General features: G+C 53.3%; 1 protein-coding gene and 1 long non-coding RNA gene across 7 annotated transcripts in view; one reads left to right on the forward strand and one right to left on the reverse strand.

The window, feature by feature from the left end:
- Positions 1-18,784, forward strand: part of LOC146403181 (uncharacterized) — a 329,068-nt gene that overhangs the window by 170,883 nt on the left and 139,401 nt on the right. The window contains exon 2 of the long non-coding RNA XR_014803229.1: positions 76-228. This is a non-coding gene — a long non-coding RNA (uncharacterized LOC146403181). The remainder of the gene's footprint in view (positions 1-75; positions 229-18,784) is intronic.
- Positions 4,624-18,784, reverse strand: part of GALNT6 (polypeptide N-acetylgalactosaminyltransferase 6) — a 38,767-nt gene continuing 24,606 nt past the window's right edge. Inside the window, exons 6-12 of one of the 6 annotated variants that reach the window (XR_014803202.1) lie at positions 17,518-17,752; positions 13,199-13,257; positions 11,359-11,559; positions 10,670-10,801; positions 9,472-9,573; positions 7,823-7,975; positions 4,624-6,302 (exon numbers count right to left, since the gene is read on the reverse strand). Coding sequence is in view for 3 of the 6 variants with exons in the window: in XM_021081725.2 (XP_020937384.1) it covers positions 6,189-6,302; positions 7,823-7,975; positions 9,472-9,573; positions 10,670-10,801; positions 11,359-11,559; positions 13,140-13,257; positions 17,518-17,752 (1,055 nt within the window). In the remaining 3 variants the exon portion in view is untranslated. Of the gene's footprint in view, positions 6,303-7,822; positions 7,976-9,471; positions 9,574-10,669; positions 10,802-11,358; positions 11,560-13,139; positions 13,258-17,517; positions 17,753-18,784 lie in introns of all 6 variants that reach the window. The other 5 variants (XM_021081725.2, XR_014803203.1, XR_014803201.1 and 2 more) reach the window with 5 other exon arrangements.

The raw sequence follows: 18,784 nt of genomic DNA on the forward strand, positions 1-18,784 counted from the left end.
CACGGCCTCACTGTTTTCAGGGGCCCTGTAAGTGCAGAGACCCACCCTGTGCACCCGGAGGTGGAGGCAAGGCAGGCTGGAGGGAAGAGTGGTCAACGAGAGGCAGACCGAGGAGTTCCCACTGTGGTTCTGCAGGTTAAGAATCCGACTAGTATCTATGAGGATGCGGGTTCGATCCCTGGCCTTGCCCTGTGGGTTAAAGGATCCAGGGGTGCTGCAAGCTGTGGTGTAGGTTGCAGATGCAGCTCGGATCCAGTGCTGCGGTGGCCGTGGTGTAGGCCGGCAGCTGCAGCTCTGATTTGACCCGTAGCCTGGGAACTTCCATATGCCCAGGGTGTGGCCCTAAAAGACGAAACAAACTAACAAACAAAAACCCAAACCCGAAAAACCCCAACAAAGCAGACAGAGGTGTAAATGCAGGGAGAAAAAAGCAAAGTAGATGCAACGGAGGGAATTCTGATGGTGAGGGGTACTAGGAAACAGGTCTGGGGAGACTCCCAGGAGAGCAAAAAGAAGAGAGAGAGAGAGCTCCCAAAGAAGCAGTGTGTTGGGTAGGTGAGAAGAGGGGGCCTTCAGGATAGGGAGCTAGTCTGCGGCTATGGGGGTGGAGGGCAGAGGGGGACGGGCTCGAGGAGCAGATGTGTCCTGCCCATCAGTCAGGAAGGGAGCGAGGAGGGAGGTGCCCTGGGCCTGGAGGTGGGTGGAGGACTCTGGGTCCGAGGTCCCTGAGAGGAGGACTGTGGGTGGAGCTGTGATTAAGGCCCAGGGAAGCCGGGAAGCCTAAGGGGAAGCAGGAGGGTCCGCCTGTCCACCTGGGGGCTTTTGTTGCCTAGACATTCCAGAATTCAAGTTTCATTGCCCTCAGGTGTGGGAGAGGCCTGGAAAAGGCTGAGGAAGGAGTGCTGCATGCACATTTCAGGTCCATGAGCTGTTGGGGGGAACTGCCCTAAAATGCTCAGGTGCCTTGGGGTGCTCCCTCTCCAGCCCAAGCCCCACATTCCAACACCGAGGAGACCTGGGGGAGAGGCTGCGCTTCCTTTGTCACCTCCTCCTGCCTCCCGGCCTCCTCCGGAGAGTGGAGAGACAGCCCCGGGATGAACAGTCCAAGCGGAGGCTTGAGGACCTCCTAAAGGCTACCCCTCCGCATCACAGACTCCAAAGAGCCCTTGAGGGCAGGGTCAGTGTCAGATCCGTCTCGGTACCCTCGTGAAGCCTAACCTGTATTTGCTTAACGCCCTCATGCTGTTGCCTGATCCACGCACCCAGCCTCATCTCCCAGCTGGTCAGACTCTTTTCATCCTGACTCTTGGGGTGAGGCGTAGAGGGGGGCTTTGGCTTTCATTTTGAGGCACTGCAGTTGTTCTGACTAAGCGATGCTAGTTCTAGGAATTCTCCCCTTTGGAGTAGACACAGGCACAAAAATAATGAGGAATGTGGATTCTAGTACAGTTTGTCACCAAACTTTGTCTTGTCACAAAACTGGGCAAAACCTATGTATTCATCAAAAGAGGAAGGTTAGAAAAATTGCATTTAATCGTATTAAGGAATGCTATCCAGTTTTTAAAAAGAATGAGTTATAGGAGCTCCTGCTGTGGCACGACGGGTTGGGCAGTGGCTTGGGAGCGCTGGGCTGCAGGTTCGATCCCTGGCCTGGCACAGTGGGTTAAGAATCCATCGTTGCCACAGCTGTGGCTGGAGTCTGATGCCTGGCCCTGGAGCTCCATATGCCACGGGGCGGCCAAAAATAAATAAATAATTAAAATAATGAGTTAGACTTAAATGACCTGATGTGAAAAGATGTCCTTGGTATATTAAATGAAAACATAAGGCTTCAAACAATATGGTACTGTGTGAATACATATATTTGCATATTCATAGAAAAGGGGTATGGAAGGTTTATACCTATAAATTACTACTTCTCTAGAAGTTATGACTTTTAGAGAAAGAACCGATAGGTTTGGGAGCCTCGTGAGGATGACTTTCACTTTTTATTTCTGTTATTTGACTTCCCTACAGCATTATTTTTGTAATTAAAAATAAGTGGAGGAGGAGCTCCCATCGTGGCTCAGCAGTTAGTGAACCCAACTAGCAACCGTGAGGATGATGGTTCAATCCCTGGCCTCGCTCAGCGGGTTAAGGATCCAGCGTTGCCACAAGCTGTGGTGTAGGTTGCAGACGCAGCTGGGATTCTGTGTTGCTGTGGCTGTGGTGTAGGGCAGCAGCTAAGTTCCAAATGGACTCCTAGCCTGGGAACCTCCATATGCCATAGGTTTTGCCCTAAAAGACAAAAACAAACAAAAAAGTGGAGGAGTTCCCTCGTGGCTTAGTGGGTTAAGGACCTGGCATCACTGCTGCAGCTCTTGTTACTGCTGTGGTGGGGGTTTGATTCCTGGCCTGGAAATTCTGCATGCTGAGGGTGTGGCAAAAAAAAAAAAAAAAAAAAGGAAAAGTAGAGAATCTTTTCTGGGACATTTGTCTAGTTTTGACAACGGTACCAATACTCTTCAAGTGGGAAACAGATTCCCAGGTGGGACCAGCCATTCAGTGCTAAGGTGAGAGGTCCCTGGAGCCAGGAGACATTAGCACAGGGTGAGCTACCATCAAGCTTTTTTTTTTTTTGTCTTTTTCCAGGGCCACACCTGCGGCATATGGAGGTTCCCAGGCTAGGGGTCGAATTGGAGCTACAGCTGCCGGCCTACGCCACAGCCCCAGCAACGGGGGATCTGAGCCCTGCCTGTGACCACACCATAGCTCACAGCAACACCGGATCCTTAACCCATTGAGCGAGGCCAGGGATTGAACCTGCAACCTCATGCTTCCTAGTCAGATTCGCTTCTGTTGCACAACGATGGGAACTCCAAGATTTTAAGGAGAATTTAAGGTTTTAGGTGAGCCCTGAGAATGGTGAGAAGGGTGCATTTTATAGTGCAGATGCCAGGTGAGGCAAGGCCAGCCTCCACTCAGGGGAGCCCATGGTTTCCTGAGCCCTCCCTCCTCCCTGGCAGTGCCCTCTCCCTCTTCTTCTTTTTCTTCTTTTTTTTTTTTTTTTTAATCTTTTTGCCTTTTCCACGGCATATGGAGGTTCCCAGGCTAGGGGCCGAATCAGAGCTGTAGCCGCCAGCCTTGGTCACAGCCACAGCAAATCGGGATCTGAGCCACGTCTGCGACCTACACCACAGCTCTCGGCAACGCTGGATCCTTAACCCCCTGAGCAGGGCTGGGGATCGAACCTGCAACCTCATGGTTCCTAGTTGGATTCGTTAACCACTGAGCCACGACGGGAACTCCTCTCCCTTTTCTGGAGCTCCCCTCTTTCCTAGTTCTCCCTTCACCTCCACACCTGACCTTCTCACTAGGCGTGCATGGAATATGGTCTTCTCTCTCTGCAGCATCTCTCACTCCCTTAGCTGGGTCACCCTTAGCTGACTGCCCCTGGGGAGGCCATGCTCTTGGGTCGGGGTGAGGAAACTCAGTACAATGACGGGGCACCTTGGTTGAGCGTACATCCTAAGACTGAGATGGATTGCTGTTGGGTGATGCTACAGAAAGTGTGAGGGATACTAGGACAAACAGCAAACAATCCACGCCTGATAGCTGTTTGGATAATTCACGCAACCAAGAGTAAGGCTAAGATTGCAGTGTGGCTCCCTAGGGCTTACAGGAATCAGGCCCCAACCCCTGCTCGCAGTAAGCACAGCAGGTACAGTGCCCGAGGCTCACAGAAATGTTTCAGTTTCTTTTAAAATCAGAATACAAACAGCCCGGGATTATATCCATCTTCATACCATGCAGTGGTAAACCATACTACTTAATATTATTTTTATTTTTTTGCTTTTTAGGGCTGCACCTGCAGCCAATGGAAGTTCCCGGGCTAGGGGGCGAATTACAGCTATAGCTGCTGGCCTAACCACAGTCACAGCAACATGGGATCCAAGCTGCATGTGCAACCTACACCACAGCTCACGGCAACACCAGATCCTTGGCCCACTGAGCGAGGCCAGGAATTGAACCTGTATCCTCACGGGTACTAGTTAGGTTCTTACCCTGCTGAGCCACAGTGGGAACTCCTACTTAATATTATTTTAATGAAGGCACAAGGGCCTAGGGCCCATGGCAGCCAGAGCGTGGTCCTGATCGTGCAGTTTCTACAACCACTGCACCCTCACCCTGAGGTCTCCTGGTTCCCCGCCTTCCCTTGTACCTTTGTCCCCTGTGACTTTTCTCACACCCACAGCTTTGCTTCCTGAGCTCTTCCCATCTGAGGACCCATCCTTTGAGGTCTCGGATGGAAGGCCACCATCTTTGTGAGGCTCCCCTAGTTCTCTAAATGGAAGGAACGGTTCTCACTCACCTCGCACATCTCTGACCATCTCCAGGCCTGGCACCACTTGCTAACGTCTCTGTTTTCGTGGCTAAAGTGTACGTTCCATGGCGGAAGAGGCATCTATGGCCTCCTGTCTACCCCTGCTTGACACAGTCTGCTGGCCGGCTTGGGGACCAGAGGATGTGGGGAGCCCAGACACAGTGGCTGTGACTGAACTTTTCAGATGTGTGTGATTCTCCACAGGTTGAATCAGCTGATCAGCTAAGAGACGATGAGGGGAGGAGGAACCCAAGGCAAACTTCCTCGACAAATGCCATAAAACTTTTATTTCCACCAGGATCTCCCATCCAATTCTCTTCTCTTACTGCCAAAGAACTTTCCCCCCTCCTCCCCTGCTAGGACACATCGTGGCCCCTCTCTCCTCTCTCGTTGGCTGGGACCAAGGAGACGTCCTGCGGCGTGGAGTTGCGTGGGAAGGAGAGGCAGCTGTGGTCCCACGGCACCCTCGTGTGGTGATGCCCAAGATGACGGCCTGCTACTCCAAGAAGGATCCCCTCCTGGATGGAAGGAGTCCCCCTCCGGGCAGCTGGCTCTGTCAACTCAGGCAAAGCAGCCACGCGTGCTGGGGTCCAACTTGCTTGGAGAGGAGCGGACATGCGCATCAGGTCTGCTCCCCGCGGGGACTTCATGCGAGAACAGCCGACAAGGCATGTCAGGGCCGGTCAGGCAGTCACGCTCCCTGCCGCCTGCTTCCTCAGCCGTCCCAGGGCTCCTGTTAGCTTAATCTGGGGCTTAGCCTCAGGGCTGCCAACACCTGGTTGTGTGGCCTTGGGCAAATGACTTATCTGGCCTTGGTTTCAGAATGTGAAAATGACAGGGTTGGACGGAACAATGGTTTTCGAATGGTGCTGGCAGACCTTTGGAAGTTCAGGGGCGGGTGGGCACTGCCCTCAGCCATCCCCCTTTTCATCCATGGCTACTCTGCCTTCAAACTACAAGAGACATGGAGCACTGGGACTTAGACCTGAGAATCACTGGTTCCACTGGCTTTCTTTCAAAATGAACATCCCGGGATTCCCAAAGGTGGTTCCCCCCATGGCTACCTGGCTCCACGGTTGCAGGCTTTACGGAGACCAGCCAGCCGGGAACAAGCAGATTGGAGGGAAGAGAGTGCGGAGCTGATGGCTGGCTGCCTAGTGTTCTCGTGGTGTGTTGGGAGGTGCCCTGGCTCAGAGTTCAAGGTGGAGCCTCAGTCTCGGCTCAGCCGCCCACCAGCTGTGGGATACAGACAAGCTGCTTTACCTCTGCCTCAGCTGTCCCATCTCTAAAATGGGTGTGGTGGTACCTGTCTTTCTCACAGGACAACTGTGCAGATGAAGTCAGAGAAGGGATTCCTCTTAAGGTGCTTCAAGTAACATGAGCAAGGGCAACTCTTAGACATTCAATCCTTTTGCTAGAATGTACCAGTTCACTGGATTCTGCAGGTGTTCTAGATGTCTGGGGATGCAGGATGTGGCTGCAGAGATACTTTTCTGGAATTCAGCATCATTGCCCTGGGCCCTATCCCAGCTGCTTCCTCGGCTTTGGAAGTCTGCTTCTGGGACAGAAGGAGTGCTCTAGGCCACGTATTATATGTCCTTATGCTCTCGTCCACCAAGGTGGAGGAAAGAAAAATGGACCCAATGTGGCTGCAAGGAGTAGGAAGCTCCTGCCTCGACTCCCATTGGGTTTGAAATCCATTTTTAAGGCCGACAGGGAAGCTGATGACCAGGTTCTCAAACATCAGGTTCCCCCAAATCCTGTTTCCTGAGATGCTTGTGGGAACTCCCCCCGGGGCGGGGGGGGGCAGGTGGTGGTTTGGGGTCTAGACGAAGATCCAGTGTTGGTGGGGATCACCGGGGTCGCAGGGGGCCATGACTGGCTTTTTGTCCTTGGATGTCAGGCAGGTACCAGATCCTGAGTTCCTGATGAGTTTATCCTAAAGATGACATAGCAAAGGGTCAACTTAGGCCTCAGACCTGTGACAGGGCTACAGGGGGGCAAGGAGATGGGGGACAGTGGGTAAAAGGCAAAGGAAACCAAAGGGGCACTTCCAAATTCCTGTCCTTGGCCTCCAGATACTCTGATGAGACGCATTCCGGCATTTCTGTTTCTGCCCAGGGCCAATTCCTCACCCCCGGCTTTAGCACGAATGGCCGGAACAGAGGCAGGCAGGACTGCAGGCAGGTTAGCTGAAAATGCTTTCAGGACCCCTTCCTCCAGATGGTGGCCAGTCTCAAAGACCTAGGCCATCGCCGCCTTCTGCCTCTGACCACGTTTAGATTCCCTCCCTTCCCTGTTGACCCCAGGTTAGGCTCCTCTTTTCCCAAGCCAAGGACTGGGGATCGGGATGGAGCGGGGTGTGGAGGCTCACTGGCGGGTACTAGTTTGGGCTCAGGACCATAGAAGTTACATCACATATCCCAAGACAGCGTGGTATAAACCTGTGCTTTCATGAAAGAACCCGTGCTTTCAAGTCAGACTTCTCGAGATCTGAAACCAGGCCTGCCATTTGCCACTGAAGGGTCTTGGGCTAGTCCCAAACTTGCTGAGCTTCAGCTGACCTGTCAATCGTAATGGGGACATCACCTACTTGGTTTTGTTTTTTGGTTTGGGGGTGTTTGTTTGGCTGCACCCATGGCATGTGGAAGTTCCCAGGCCAGGGATCGAATCTGAGCCTCATCTGCGACCTATGCCATAGCTGTGGCAACGTCGGACCCTCAACCAGCTGTATTCGACCAGGGATCAAACCCGTGCCACCACAGAGACAATGCCTGTTCCGTAACCTGCTGTGCCACAGCAGGAACTCTGACACCACGTGCTGGGGAAGAGCCTCTGAAAGTATTAATCAAACCAATGTATGTGAGCACACAGCTCTGTGCTCGGCACACAGAAGCCAGTTAGGAAGCACAAGTGATGTCGCCTTTACCTACTTGAGTCAGCCTAAAAATGCTTGGGCCACAGAGTTTCCATTGTGGGTTAAGAACCCGACTAGTATCCCTAAGGATGCAGGTTCGATCCCTGGCCTCACTCACTGGGTTAAGGATCCAGCATTGCCGTGAGCTGTGGCGTAGGTCACAGACGTGGCTCCGATATCGCCTTGCTGTGGCTGTGGTGCAGGCCAGCAGCTGCAGCTTTGATTCGATCCCTAGCCTGGGAACTTCCACATGCTGCAGGTGCAGCCTTAAAAAGAAAAACAAAACCAAAAAACCTTGAGCCATGGCAGAGCTGGCCGTAGACCATAACCCCTGAACCCATCTTTCCATCAACCAGAACCAGCCCTCCCCAAACACTACTGAAGCCCCGAGAACCCTGCCTGTGACCAAGCCCACCTTCTCCACACTTTCTACCTCGTCCAGATCCAGCCCGTGGTATCTCAGGCAGAAGATGCGGAAGGGAAGGAGGGGGTGGTTGTGGCTTCAGGTTCCTGACTCTGAGCTCTGCGGGCAGCTGACTCACCTGGGTCAATTCCCACTCCTCATCCTTGGGCACGTGGCTATTCTTGCCCGTGAAGTGGCAGCTCCTGAGGCCCAGGGTACCAGCACTGGCATGTAGACACAGCTGCTTTGCGATGTTGTGGCGAAGGTCCCTCTGGGTTGTGTACTCAAAGTACTAGAACACAAGACAAGAGGAGGTCCTGAGGGCCAGGTGGAGAGTTTACCCACCTTCCCAAGCCACCTGCCCGAAGGTGCCAACCACAGGTGGCTTTCTGGGGAGGAAAGGGAGTGGGGGCCACCTTCGAAAGCCACCTGCCCTAAGATACCAACCACAGGTGGCTCCATGGGGAGGAAAGGGAGTGGGGGGCCAAGATATTAATAAATCCTGTGCCACCTTCAGGATTTTTTTTTTTTTATCATACCTAGGTTAGATTGGAATAATGGTTACTTATTATTTTTTCCCTGAGTTAAAAATTTACCTGAGCCTCATTTTGAGCATAATCTGTAAAATCATGGGTTTGCTATGCTAGTTCCTTCTTTGCCAATAGATTACTATTAAAATAATGTTCACCAGTGTACCACCTAAAATCACTCTGCAGGCCGGTGGTGAGAGGAAATTGCTTTAAAATGACCTGGGCTTCATTTGCCTACGTTGGCATCCTGTTCAGCATCCCACTCCTTTCCTTGCTTCAGCTCTATTTTAAGTGCCTCTTTTTTTTGGGGGGGGGGGGTGGCACACCTGCAGCATGCAGAAGTTCCCAGGCCAGGGATTGAACCTGTGCCACAGCAGTGACTATACCAGGTCCTTAACTGCTAGGCCACCAGGGAACTCCCTAAGTGCCTCTTACGCTGGGCATTCAGGGTAGACTGAGGGGTTGGGGCCAGGGAAGTTACTAGGTATTCCTCATGGAAGAGCTGGGTATTTCGGGGCATGGGGGTAAATTCCCAAGATGCCAGGTAACCTGTGAGGCGTCAACAGATGGTTGTTTTGAGGTCAGTGATGGGTGGTAGGATCAGAGTGGTAGCCTCTGGGCAGGGGAGGCATTGAAGATACAAGTGGAGTGCAGGTGCAGGAAAGAGCTCCAAAATTTCCCAGTCACCGGAAAGCATCACTCAGCAGCTAGCATTCAGCATCCTCCAGCAAGCCTTCTCTAGTGAGCAGTCCTCCCCTCCCAGCCCCTCTCCAGCAGCCAGCACTGAGGCCCACTCCTGCCTGGGGGTTCCTGGTCCATACTTAGGGCCTTGTCTGTCTGCCTCATGTAGCCCCCTCAGACTGGGAGCTTCCTGAGAGCAGAGCTGGTAACTCCTCCTCTCTCTGGACCTTCCCCGCCCTTATCCTCAGGAAAGGACTATTCTTCTTCTTCTTCTTCTTCTTTTTTTAGGGCCACACCCATGGCACATGGAAGTTCCCAGACTAGGGGTTGAATCAGAGCTGTGGCTGCCAGGCTACACCACAGCCACAGCCACAGCAATGCCAGAACTGAGCCGAATCCTTAATCCACTGTTTGAGGCCAGGGATCAAACCCGCATCCTCATGGACACCAGTCGAGTCCCTAACCCACTGAGCCACAACAGGAACTCCAGGAAAGGACTATTCCGAGTGGAGAAAAGGGGGCCTGTGGAGAGAGGAGATGCCCCAGAGACAGGCTTCTCCGGGGGCTGGGCTGGTACCTGGTTGCCGCCGAGGCCATGGCAGGTGTACATGATGAGGGGCTTGCCTCCGTTGTTGCTCTCGCCCACATCCAGGCAGTGATCCATACCAAGGTTCTTGATCTGCAGAATGCAGGGCAGAGAGGGGAGCCAGGAGAGCGCCGTTAGGAACTTTTGGGTGTGTGGGGTGGGGTCCATCTGGAAGACACCTGCATGGCTGGATTTCTCCTCCCATTTTTCTCCTCTGCTCATTAACCCAGATGTCCGAAGTTAACAGCAAAGTGAGGAGCAGAGCCCCCGGGCTGGGCAAGGGCAGAATGGCCCCCCCCCCAGGTCCCTGGGAAAAGCCCTCAGCACATGGGAACGGCCTTATGAGCAGTGGTTCTTCTTCCTTTTTGTTTAATGGCTGGACCTGCAGCATATGAAAGTTCCCAGGGAGTTCCTGTTGTGGCGCAGTGCAAATGAATCCGTCTAGTAACCACCAGGTTGCAGGTTTGTTCCCTGGCCTCACTCCGTGGGTTAAGGATCCCGAGTTGCTGTGAGCTGTGCTGTACGTTACAGACGTGGCTTGGATCCTGTGTTGATGTGGCTGTGGTGTAGGCTCGAAGCTGTAGCTCCAATTTGACCCCTAGCCCGGGAACCTCCATATGCTGAGGGTGTGGCCCTAACAAAGAAAAAAAAAAAAAAAAAAAAAAAGGAAAGAATAATCTGCGTCTTAATAAAACTTCCTGGGGATTCTGATACATGTGAATGTCTGAGAAGCACTGCTTAGGGGCTGTTTCCTCCTTATAAGGTTTTTTTGTTTTTGTTTTGTCTTTTTTAGGGCCACACCGGTGGCATATGGAGGTTCCCAGGCTAGGGGTCTAATCAGAGCTGAAGCTGCTAGCCTACGCCAGAGCCACAGCAACGCCAGATCCGAGCCATATACCACAGCTCACGGCACACTGGATCCTTAACCCACTAAGCGAGGCCAGGGATCGAACTTGCGTCCTCATGCATACTGGTCAGATTCGTTTCCACTGAGCCACGACGGGAACTCCTCCTTATGAGGTTTTGAGCTAGCTCCAGAAGCCCAGCATGGCCTCTCAATCATCCTCCTAGATAAAGGAGTGTGGAGAGTAAAAACAATCACTTGTCATGCAGCAGTGAGGCAAGCGGCCCTGAACTTCTCCTGGGGCTTCAGTGCTGCTGGCCAGGCCAGTTGGTTCTCGGGACTTACAGCTCCGTAGAAGGTGGGCTTCAGGTCAGGAACAAACATCTCCGGGTAAATGTTGTCCAGGAACCAGGAAAAGTTGTGACAGTGGAGTCGTTCCCTCAGCTGTAGTCGTTCCGAAATGTCCCCGAAGGACTTCTGTCAACCAAGCCAGCCCCCCTAAGGGTCAGTTCCACCGGCCTTCACCGTCTCACCTGGGTGGCAGTAGCCCAGTGTTTCTGGGACTGCTTTCTCCCAGAATGGGGCTCATGCTCATTCCTGCTCAGGACCTGCTGGGGCTACTGGCTCAAGCCCCACATCTAATGGCAACCCCCTTGCCTGCCTTGGCTTTGGGACCCCACACCCCACCCCCCTCCCTCATTCCCTCATCTCCTGTGAGCTCCCAGCCAGTTTTCTCCGAGTCCTCAACTCTGAGCATCTCAGAGCAAGGCCGTCTTTCCTGTAAGAGGTTCTTCCTCCAAACCTCTTCTCCCTCACCTCCTAAGAGATGCTGGGGCTCTCCAGGCAGGGACAACACAGCCTCCTCGCCTCCTCCTCTAGCCTTCAGAATAGAGCCTGGGCTCTAGCTCACAAGGTCTGCTGGGTACCCATACCAGGTGGTGGAGATCAGTGGCCTCTGTCACCATTAAGCCCTTGACCAGGGTCTAGATTCTGCACGTCCCTGCCTCCAAACACCTGCGCGTCTCCCCTCTCACCTCCTGGGCCATCTTTGCCGCCTGCAGATTCCTCCTGTAGAAAATCTCCTTGTAGCTGTCCATCCAGACCTCGGCCAGGCGCACTTGGTTGCGAGCGATGACATTGATGCCTTTGGGGAAGGTGTGGGGGCTCTTGGTGCGGAACACGTGACCCACCACCGAGCAGGGGATGATCTCCAGCTGGCCCCCGCACTGCCACACCTGCCGTTAGAGGACACGGGATGGGGTGTTCAGGGGGTGGGAGGCACAGTCTCTCCCCAAGCAGCTCTGCTCCATTCCCAGGGTGCCAGACCCCAGATCCAGGGCCTCAGGGAAATGCTGCTCTCTCTCCCTGGAAAAAAAGACACTGGCTGGGCTTCTTCCTAGGCCATAATGACACACTCCTTGGCTCTCTGATGCTGGGCCCTCTGATAGAAACAAAGGGAAATTTGCAGGGTCCTGAGGATCACCGGGGCCCACTTTGGAGAAAAGACAGTTCGCTAATTTTGTGTCCATACAGCTATTCTGAGCTCTGGCCATTTGGCTTTATTTTTTTTCTTTTTAGGGCTGCACCTGCGGCACATGGGAGTTCCCTGGCTAGGGGTGCAATCGGAGCCGCAGCTGCTGGCCTACGCCACAGCCATAGCCAAGCCAGATCCGAGCCATGTCTGTGATCTACACCACAGCTCACAGCAATGTGGGATCCTTAACCCATTGAACCTGGGTCCTCATAGTTACTAGTCAGGTTCTTAACCTGCTGAGCCACAGTGGGACCTCCCTGGCCACTTGGCTTTTTGACCTGGAAATGTGATTTTATCAGCTCACCCAGTTGTTACTGGAAACTCAAGCTCCTCCAAATCGAGATGGACTTGTGACCCAATCAGAGCCTCAGTTCACTCATCAACAGCAAGGATAGTCAGCAGGTGGGTGGCTTGGGGTGATCACCTGGATAGCACACTAGCCACTCTTTGGGTCAGAGGCTCGCTGATGAGCCTGGGGCTCAGGTGCCTAGGCTGGTGACCCGTCTCTGTCAGAAGGCTGGCTTATGACATCCCTTCCACCTGCATCTTCTCTTTTCTAGGTGTTTGACTGGGAAGTGCTGTCATTCATTTTAGTATAGGAGCAACAGCAATACACAACCATAGCCATAGTACTAGCAGGTATCAATGACGTGTTTCCCTGTGCCGGGCCCTGTGCAAGGTGACTTCATAAACAAGCTCTGGGCCTTGATGATTATTCTGCACTGGCTGGGGCTTTGCACAGATGTTATGGAGAGGCAATCCTTTCTTCCTAATCTAACCCTGATGTGCCTCATTCCTGGAATCCTGCCCATTCTGGGGTCCACTAGAATTCGGGCCAGCATCTCCTCCTAGTTATGAAGAGCTCACTGAACATACGGGAGGGCAACTCCAGAGGCCACCAAGACATGTATCCTCTCACCTGGAAAGCAGAGCCCGATTTTCCCAGAAAAAGGATAGTTGCTGCTTACTGATCTGTTCCACCTTCACCCTAACCCTTTTCCCACAGACATCATGAAAGACGTCACCAGTCCCCAGATGTCCAGTCCCTATTACCCCCTCCCTCTGACAAGTTCTGCCCAGTAATTCGTTCCCGGTTGTCCAATCTGATCCCCAAAGCCATGGACAGGGAGGGGGCAGAGGAAAGGTGGAGCCATGGCGGGAAACAGCCACCCTTTCAAGTTCCGTGCCAGTTGTGATAGCCCTGCGGCTGCCTAAGAGACAGGGTCTCAGGCTGTCCCCTGGGATGTCATGGTTCCCCCACAAAGCCCTCTTCACTCTCACCCGGAAGGACATTTCCACGTTCTCCCCTCCCCAGATCTCCATCTGATTATCATAGGTACCGATGTGCTCAAAGTAGGACTTGGAGATGGAGAAGAGGCCACCAGCAAACGTCGGGGATCTGGAGAGACAGAGGGAGAAGCAGGTGTATCTTCTGGGGGGAAGAAAGGCCGGAACGGGGCGTGGAAATCTGCAGACTCACTGCTAACGCCCCCTAACCTCCTGCCGTCCTCCTTTCCTCTTTCTGGGGCTGTGCGGCTCCTCTTCCACTAACTTAATCATTTAGCAAATGTTTAACTGAGCTTTTATTTATTTATTTATTTTTGGCCACGTCCATGGCATGTGGCAGTTCCAGGCCAGGGATCAAACCTGAGCCATAGCAGTGACAATGCTGGATCCTTAACCTGCTGTACCACAAGGGAACTCCCGACTGAACTTTTATTATGTTCTCATGGCCTTCTCAGACCAGGTGGAGGAGAGATGTAATTATCATTACTCTCCTCAAAAAGGCACTCATTCAGGGAGTTTCCGTTGTGGCTCAGTGGGAATGAACCTGACCAGTATCCATGAGGACAAGACAGGTTTGATCCTTGGCCTTGCTCAGTGGGTTAAGGATCTGGCCTTGCTGTGAGCTGTGGCGTAGGTTGCAGATGCAACTGGGATCTGGTGTTCCTGTGGCTGCGGTGTTGGTCGGCTGCTGCAGCTCTGAATCTACCCCTAGCCTGGGAACTTCCATAAGTTGCAAGTGTGGCCGTCAAAAGCAAAAAAAAAAAAAAAGCACTCATTCAGGATGCACCCTGTGGCTCAGCAGATTAAGGATCCAGCCCTACTGCTGTTGTCACAGCTGTGGCCCTGGTTATAGCTGCGGCACAGGTTTGATCCCTGGCCCAGGGACTCGTGCATGCCATGGGCTCGGCCGAAAAAAAAATGGAGTTCCCGTAGTGGCTCAGTGGTAATGAACCCAACTAGGATCCATGAGGACTTAGGTCCAATCCCTGGCCTCGCTCAGAGGGTTAAGGATCCTGAATTGCCATGAGGTGTGGTGTAGGTCGAAGACACAGCTCAGATCTGGTGTGGCTGTGGCTGTGGTGTAGGCAGGTGACTGCAGCTCTGATTTGATCCCTAGCCTGGGAACATCCATATGCCTAAAAGTTCCAAAAAAAAAAAAAAAAAAAAAAAAAGGCACTCATTCATTCATTCAACCAAGGACGTATCATACATGGGTTACCAGGGTCTGTGCCTCACGTTTGCCGTGCAGAATTAAGAGACAGAGATCCCATCCTCTGAGAGCTCAGTGTAATAGCAAAGGGTAAAGCCACTGCCTTTGCTTTTTGGCAGCAAAGTTCCTAAAGCACAGTAGATACATAGTGATCTGAAGCTGTGTGAAATTCCTTTAGGAAATAGGCTCTCCAGAAACAGAGTAAGAAGAGAGGTGAAATTAAGTGCACTTTGGACTAAAGGGAGCATTGGGAGGTTACAAAAGGATTCTGGCTTTCAAAGGCAGGAAAGCACAGACCCACTTTTAGATAAATTGACAAAAACTCCTAGAACTTAGATACCACGTTGCTCATAAGAGGGGCTGGCCTGAGGGTTGAAGGCGGGAGTGGGCGCTGCAGAGACGGGGCCAGAGGACACACATACTCATTAGATGTTGGTCTCTGGGCCAGGCCAGGCTGGCTTGGATAGGGCTTTGCTGCCCTCAGTGGGTGGCTCCATGTGGTACAACTCAGCAGAAACCTCTTTCTAAGCCCAGAGCCCATCAAGGTGCATCACTCAAAGCAGGGGCTCAATCAGGGTGAGCTGGCCTGACTGGTCACCGTGACTACTTAGGAACCTGACCTTGGTGTTATCCGGTGGTTGCTCTCGTCCAGGAATTTGGCTCCTGCAGCCACTTCCTGGAAGGGATTTAGGCAGAGACCCTCAAGTTCAGGCAGCCTTTCTCTCCCTGGTTTAGCCTCTCCCAGAGATTCTAGGCCAGCCCAAGGAAGGCCAGGAAAGGACTCCCAGAGAGTCCTGGGACTCGAGATGAGCATTTTGGAACTAACTGGCTGCTGCTGCTGCTGCTGCTGCTTCTTTTTTTGGGGGGGTCTTTTTAGGGCCACACCTGTGGCATACGGAAGTTCCTAGGCTAGGGGTCCAATCAGAGCTGTAGCTGCCAGCCTACACCACAGCTCACAGCAATGCTGGATCCTTAACCCACTGAGCGAGGCCAGAGATTGAACCCCTGTCTTCATGGGTGCTAGTCAGGTTCGTTAACCGCTGAGCCATGATGGGAACTTAACTGGCTGCTTCTTAAGGGTCTCCCCGACCTGGAGTCTGTCGCTTGGCTTTGAGACGTGCTTCTGTGCTTCTGACCAAGAAGCCCCTGACAAACCCTAACCCTAACTACCTTGTCTAGATAGTCCCTCTACAAGAGGAGCTGCACTGCAGACCCGTCCCCAAGGGGCAACCTCTGGAAACACTGTATTTCCTGGGTCCTCTTCACCTCCGGTTAACTTTGGGAGTAGAGGATGGGAGGGGGCCCGCTCCCCACCGGCCTCCTGGTGGGAAGCTACGCAGAGCCTTGCACGCCACGGGGCGTTTGGATGAGGGAGCAAACGCACTCCTCAAACACTGGGGCTTTGTCTTCCAATTGGATGGTCCTTGGACATCGGAGCAGGGGACGTCAGGGATGGGGGGGCGGTGGCCAGGTGCCTAGCCCCTGACTGTGCCACTGTGTGCCTGGCCCCCAGCCTGGGGGGATGGGGCTTTGGAGCTGCCCAGCCCACACAAAAGATGTCTATGACTCAAGCAGAGGGTCAGTAGGGAATTCGTTTCTTTGTTCTCTCCTGCCCTCTCCTCTCCCCTTTCCCTCTTCTAAAGGAGACAGAGCAGCTGGCTGTGCGGGATCCATGGGATTCCTTCCTGTGGCACCCACCCGAGCCCCCTCTACTGAGGCTCTGGGCAGCATTTCTTGGGATGTGGGCATATGGAGGGGGAGAAACCCTAACCCTCCCCTCTTATCTCCGCTCACCGAAACCACAAGCTCCGCTACCCTCCATTTCATGCATTCCTGGTTGACCCTTCAGTTTCTTGGCACAGATAGTCTAGAACCATAGGATGCTCTAAAAGCCACGCCCCAACTCAGTGTGGCAGAAACACCTGTTAAGATAAACTTGTGGTCTTTTTTTTTTTGGCTGTGCCCCTAGCATGTGGAAGTCCCTGGGCCAGGGATCAAACCCGAGCCATAGCAGCGACCTGAGCCACTGCAGTGACAACGCTGGATCTTAACCCATAAGGGAACTCCTAACTTGTGGTCTCTAATAACACCAACAGGCAAGCTGGAGAGGGAGAGACGGGGGTGGAAGGCAAATCCAACTGGGCAGCAAACAAGAGATAAACTTTCAAGTATCTGCCCTATGGCTCAGAGGTTGGCAAAGTATGGCCCATGGGCTAAAGCTGGCCTGGATTTATAAGGTTCTGGCAAAGAATGGTTTTTACATTTGAATTTATATTATTTTTTACTTTTTTTTTTTTTTTTGCTTTTCAGGGCCACGCCCTTGGCCTATGGAAATTCCCAGGCTAGGGGTATAATCGGAGCTGTAGCTGCTGGCCTACGCCACAGCCACAGCAATGCAGGATCTGAGCCGCGTCTGTGATCTATACCACAGTTCACGGCAACAGCAGATCCCCAACCCACTGAGCAAGGCCAGGGATTGAACCTACATCCTCATGGACACTAGTTGGATTTGTTTCTGCTGTGCCACAATGAGAACTCCCTGGTTTTTACATTTTTAAAGGATTGTTTTTTGTAGCTGGCAAAACCTACAGCAGCTGCTAGCCGGCCCTTTGGGCAACTGCAACACACTGCAAACTGCAGAGCATTTGTCTGTTTTCCTTGAATATGTTCTCAGTCTTTTCAAAGCTAGTGACCTTGGTGCACACGCCACCCCCTCTTATTACAATGGCCACATAATCACGGCCTCTACCCACCATCTCTCTGCAAGCAGCAGTCACGGCCTTCCACATGGAGGGAGGAATAAATGAGATAAAGCAGGAAAGCCCTCAGCCCAGGGCCTGGCACAGGGGAGTGGTTAGAGCCAGCTATCACTCTGTGAGGCAGGACAGTGCCGTGGCGGGGAGCACAGGCTGGCGCCGGGCTGGCGGATGGGTGTGCTTGTTCCACCCCTTGCCAGCGTGTAGTCTGAGGCCAGCTGTTCAGCCCCAGGAGCCTCAATGTTCTCACCTGCAAAATGGGCTCATCACATGCCTGCCTCACGGGGGATGAGGATTAACCACGTCGAGTGCTACACGGGGCGCCTCATAAATGCGGACCGGAGTTGGTCCAGGTCCCTGGGGCCACAGTGGCCAGGTTGGGGGCCCACGAGGCTACGGCCCTTACTTGATGGGGTAGGTCTCATCCTTGCGTCTCTGCTTCTCATGCGGAGGGAGTGTCTCCCAGCCGAAGGTCAGGCTCCAGTCGAAGTTGCCGCGACTGTGGACTCTGCCCCGCCGGATGGGCTTGGAGAACTCAAACGTGTTCAGGTCGATGGTGACGATGTCTGGACTCACCACCACGGTCTGGTCCTCTGCGATGCGAGCCAGGAGGGGCTCCAGCCAGCCATGGAAGCACTCACCTGCAGGGCGGGTGGCGGCGGTCAGGGTCCTGCCCAGAGCCGAGCCCACGGCCCACGTGCCAGCGTGAAGACCCGGGGGGACAAGCGAATCAGGAGCCCCCTCCCTCGTTAGAGACAGGGAACAGGCAAGTGGCAGCGCCATAGAGAGATCTCCCCAAACCCTCCCCCAACTGCCTCCTGTGCCCCAAAAGGTGGAAGTAGCTTTGGAGGGCGGGTGGAGAATGCAGGTCTCAGGGGAGTAAGACGCTCAACTCAAATGACCCCAAGACACCCGGAAGGCCCTGGAGGGGTGTCTTCAGGGTCTGGAGCCTATCCTCTGTCAGCCTTCCCCACCCCGGTGTGGGTTGCACAAGGGGGTGCCCCCTCTCCCAGGGGGCTCTGCATCTCGGAGCTTCAGCTCCAGGTATGGACTGATCACCCCTTTTCTTTGTCCAGCCTTTTGGGATTTTTCAATGAACTGCACACATGACTTTACTTGGGCCTCAGAGTAATAATTCTGTCGGTGAGTAAGGCTGGTGTCCTCATTCCACTTTGCAAATGCAAACAGACACCGAGGCTAAGTTCATCTCAGGGTCAGCATGCAAACCCCTGTCTTCTGACTCCAAGCCCACAGCTTTGCATAATGTGTAACACTCCTTTCAGGGAACACTTTTTTCCCCCCCTTGACAACAGTGGGGAAATGCTTTGCTTTGGGGCAAGAGGCAGGCTTTCCTGGCTCCATGTGGCCCTGCAGGAAAGCGTCACACAAACCAGTTCCCAGTGGTAACGGGAGGCCTCTCTGAGGGGCTGAGGTCAGAATGAGGTACAGATTGGGGATGGGGGAGGGAGAGAAGAGTGTCTGGGGGCCCAGATCACCATCCTGGCCAATTGTGGGGTCACCATTTTTGGTTTGTTTGTTTGTTTTGTTTTGTTGTCTTTTTAGGGCCGCACTGGAGGCACATGGAGGTTTCCAAGCTGGGGTGGAATTGGAGCTGTAGCCGCTGGTCTATGCCACAGCCACAGTTACACGGGATCCGAGCTGTGTCTGCGACC

Source organism: Sus scrofa, chromosome 5, assembly GCF_054392235.1.
Source record: "Sus scrofa isolate SSC_HxYL_T2T_F1_AM1 chromosome 5, Sscrofa_HxYL_maternal_Yorkshire_Landrace_v2.0, whole genome shotgun sequence".
Taxonomy (NCBI): domain Eukaryota; kingdom Metazoa; phylum Chordata; class Mammalia; order Artiodactyla; family Suidae; genus Sus; species Sus scrofa.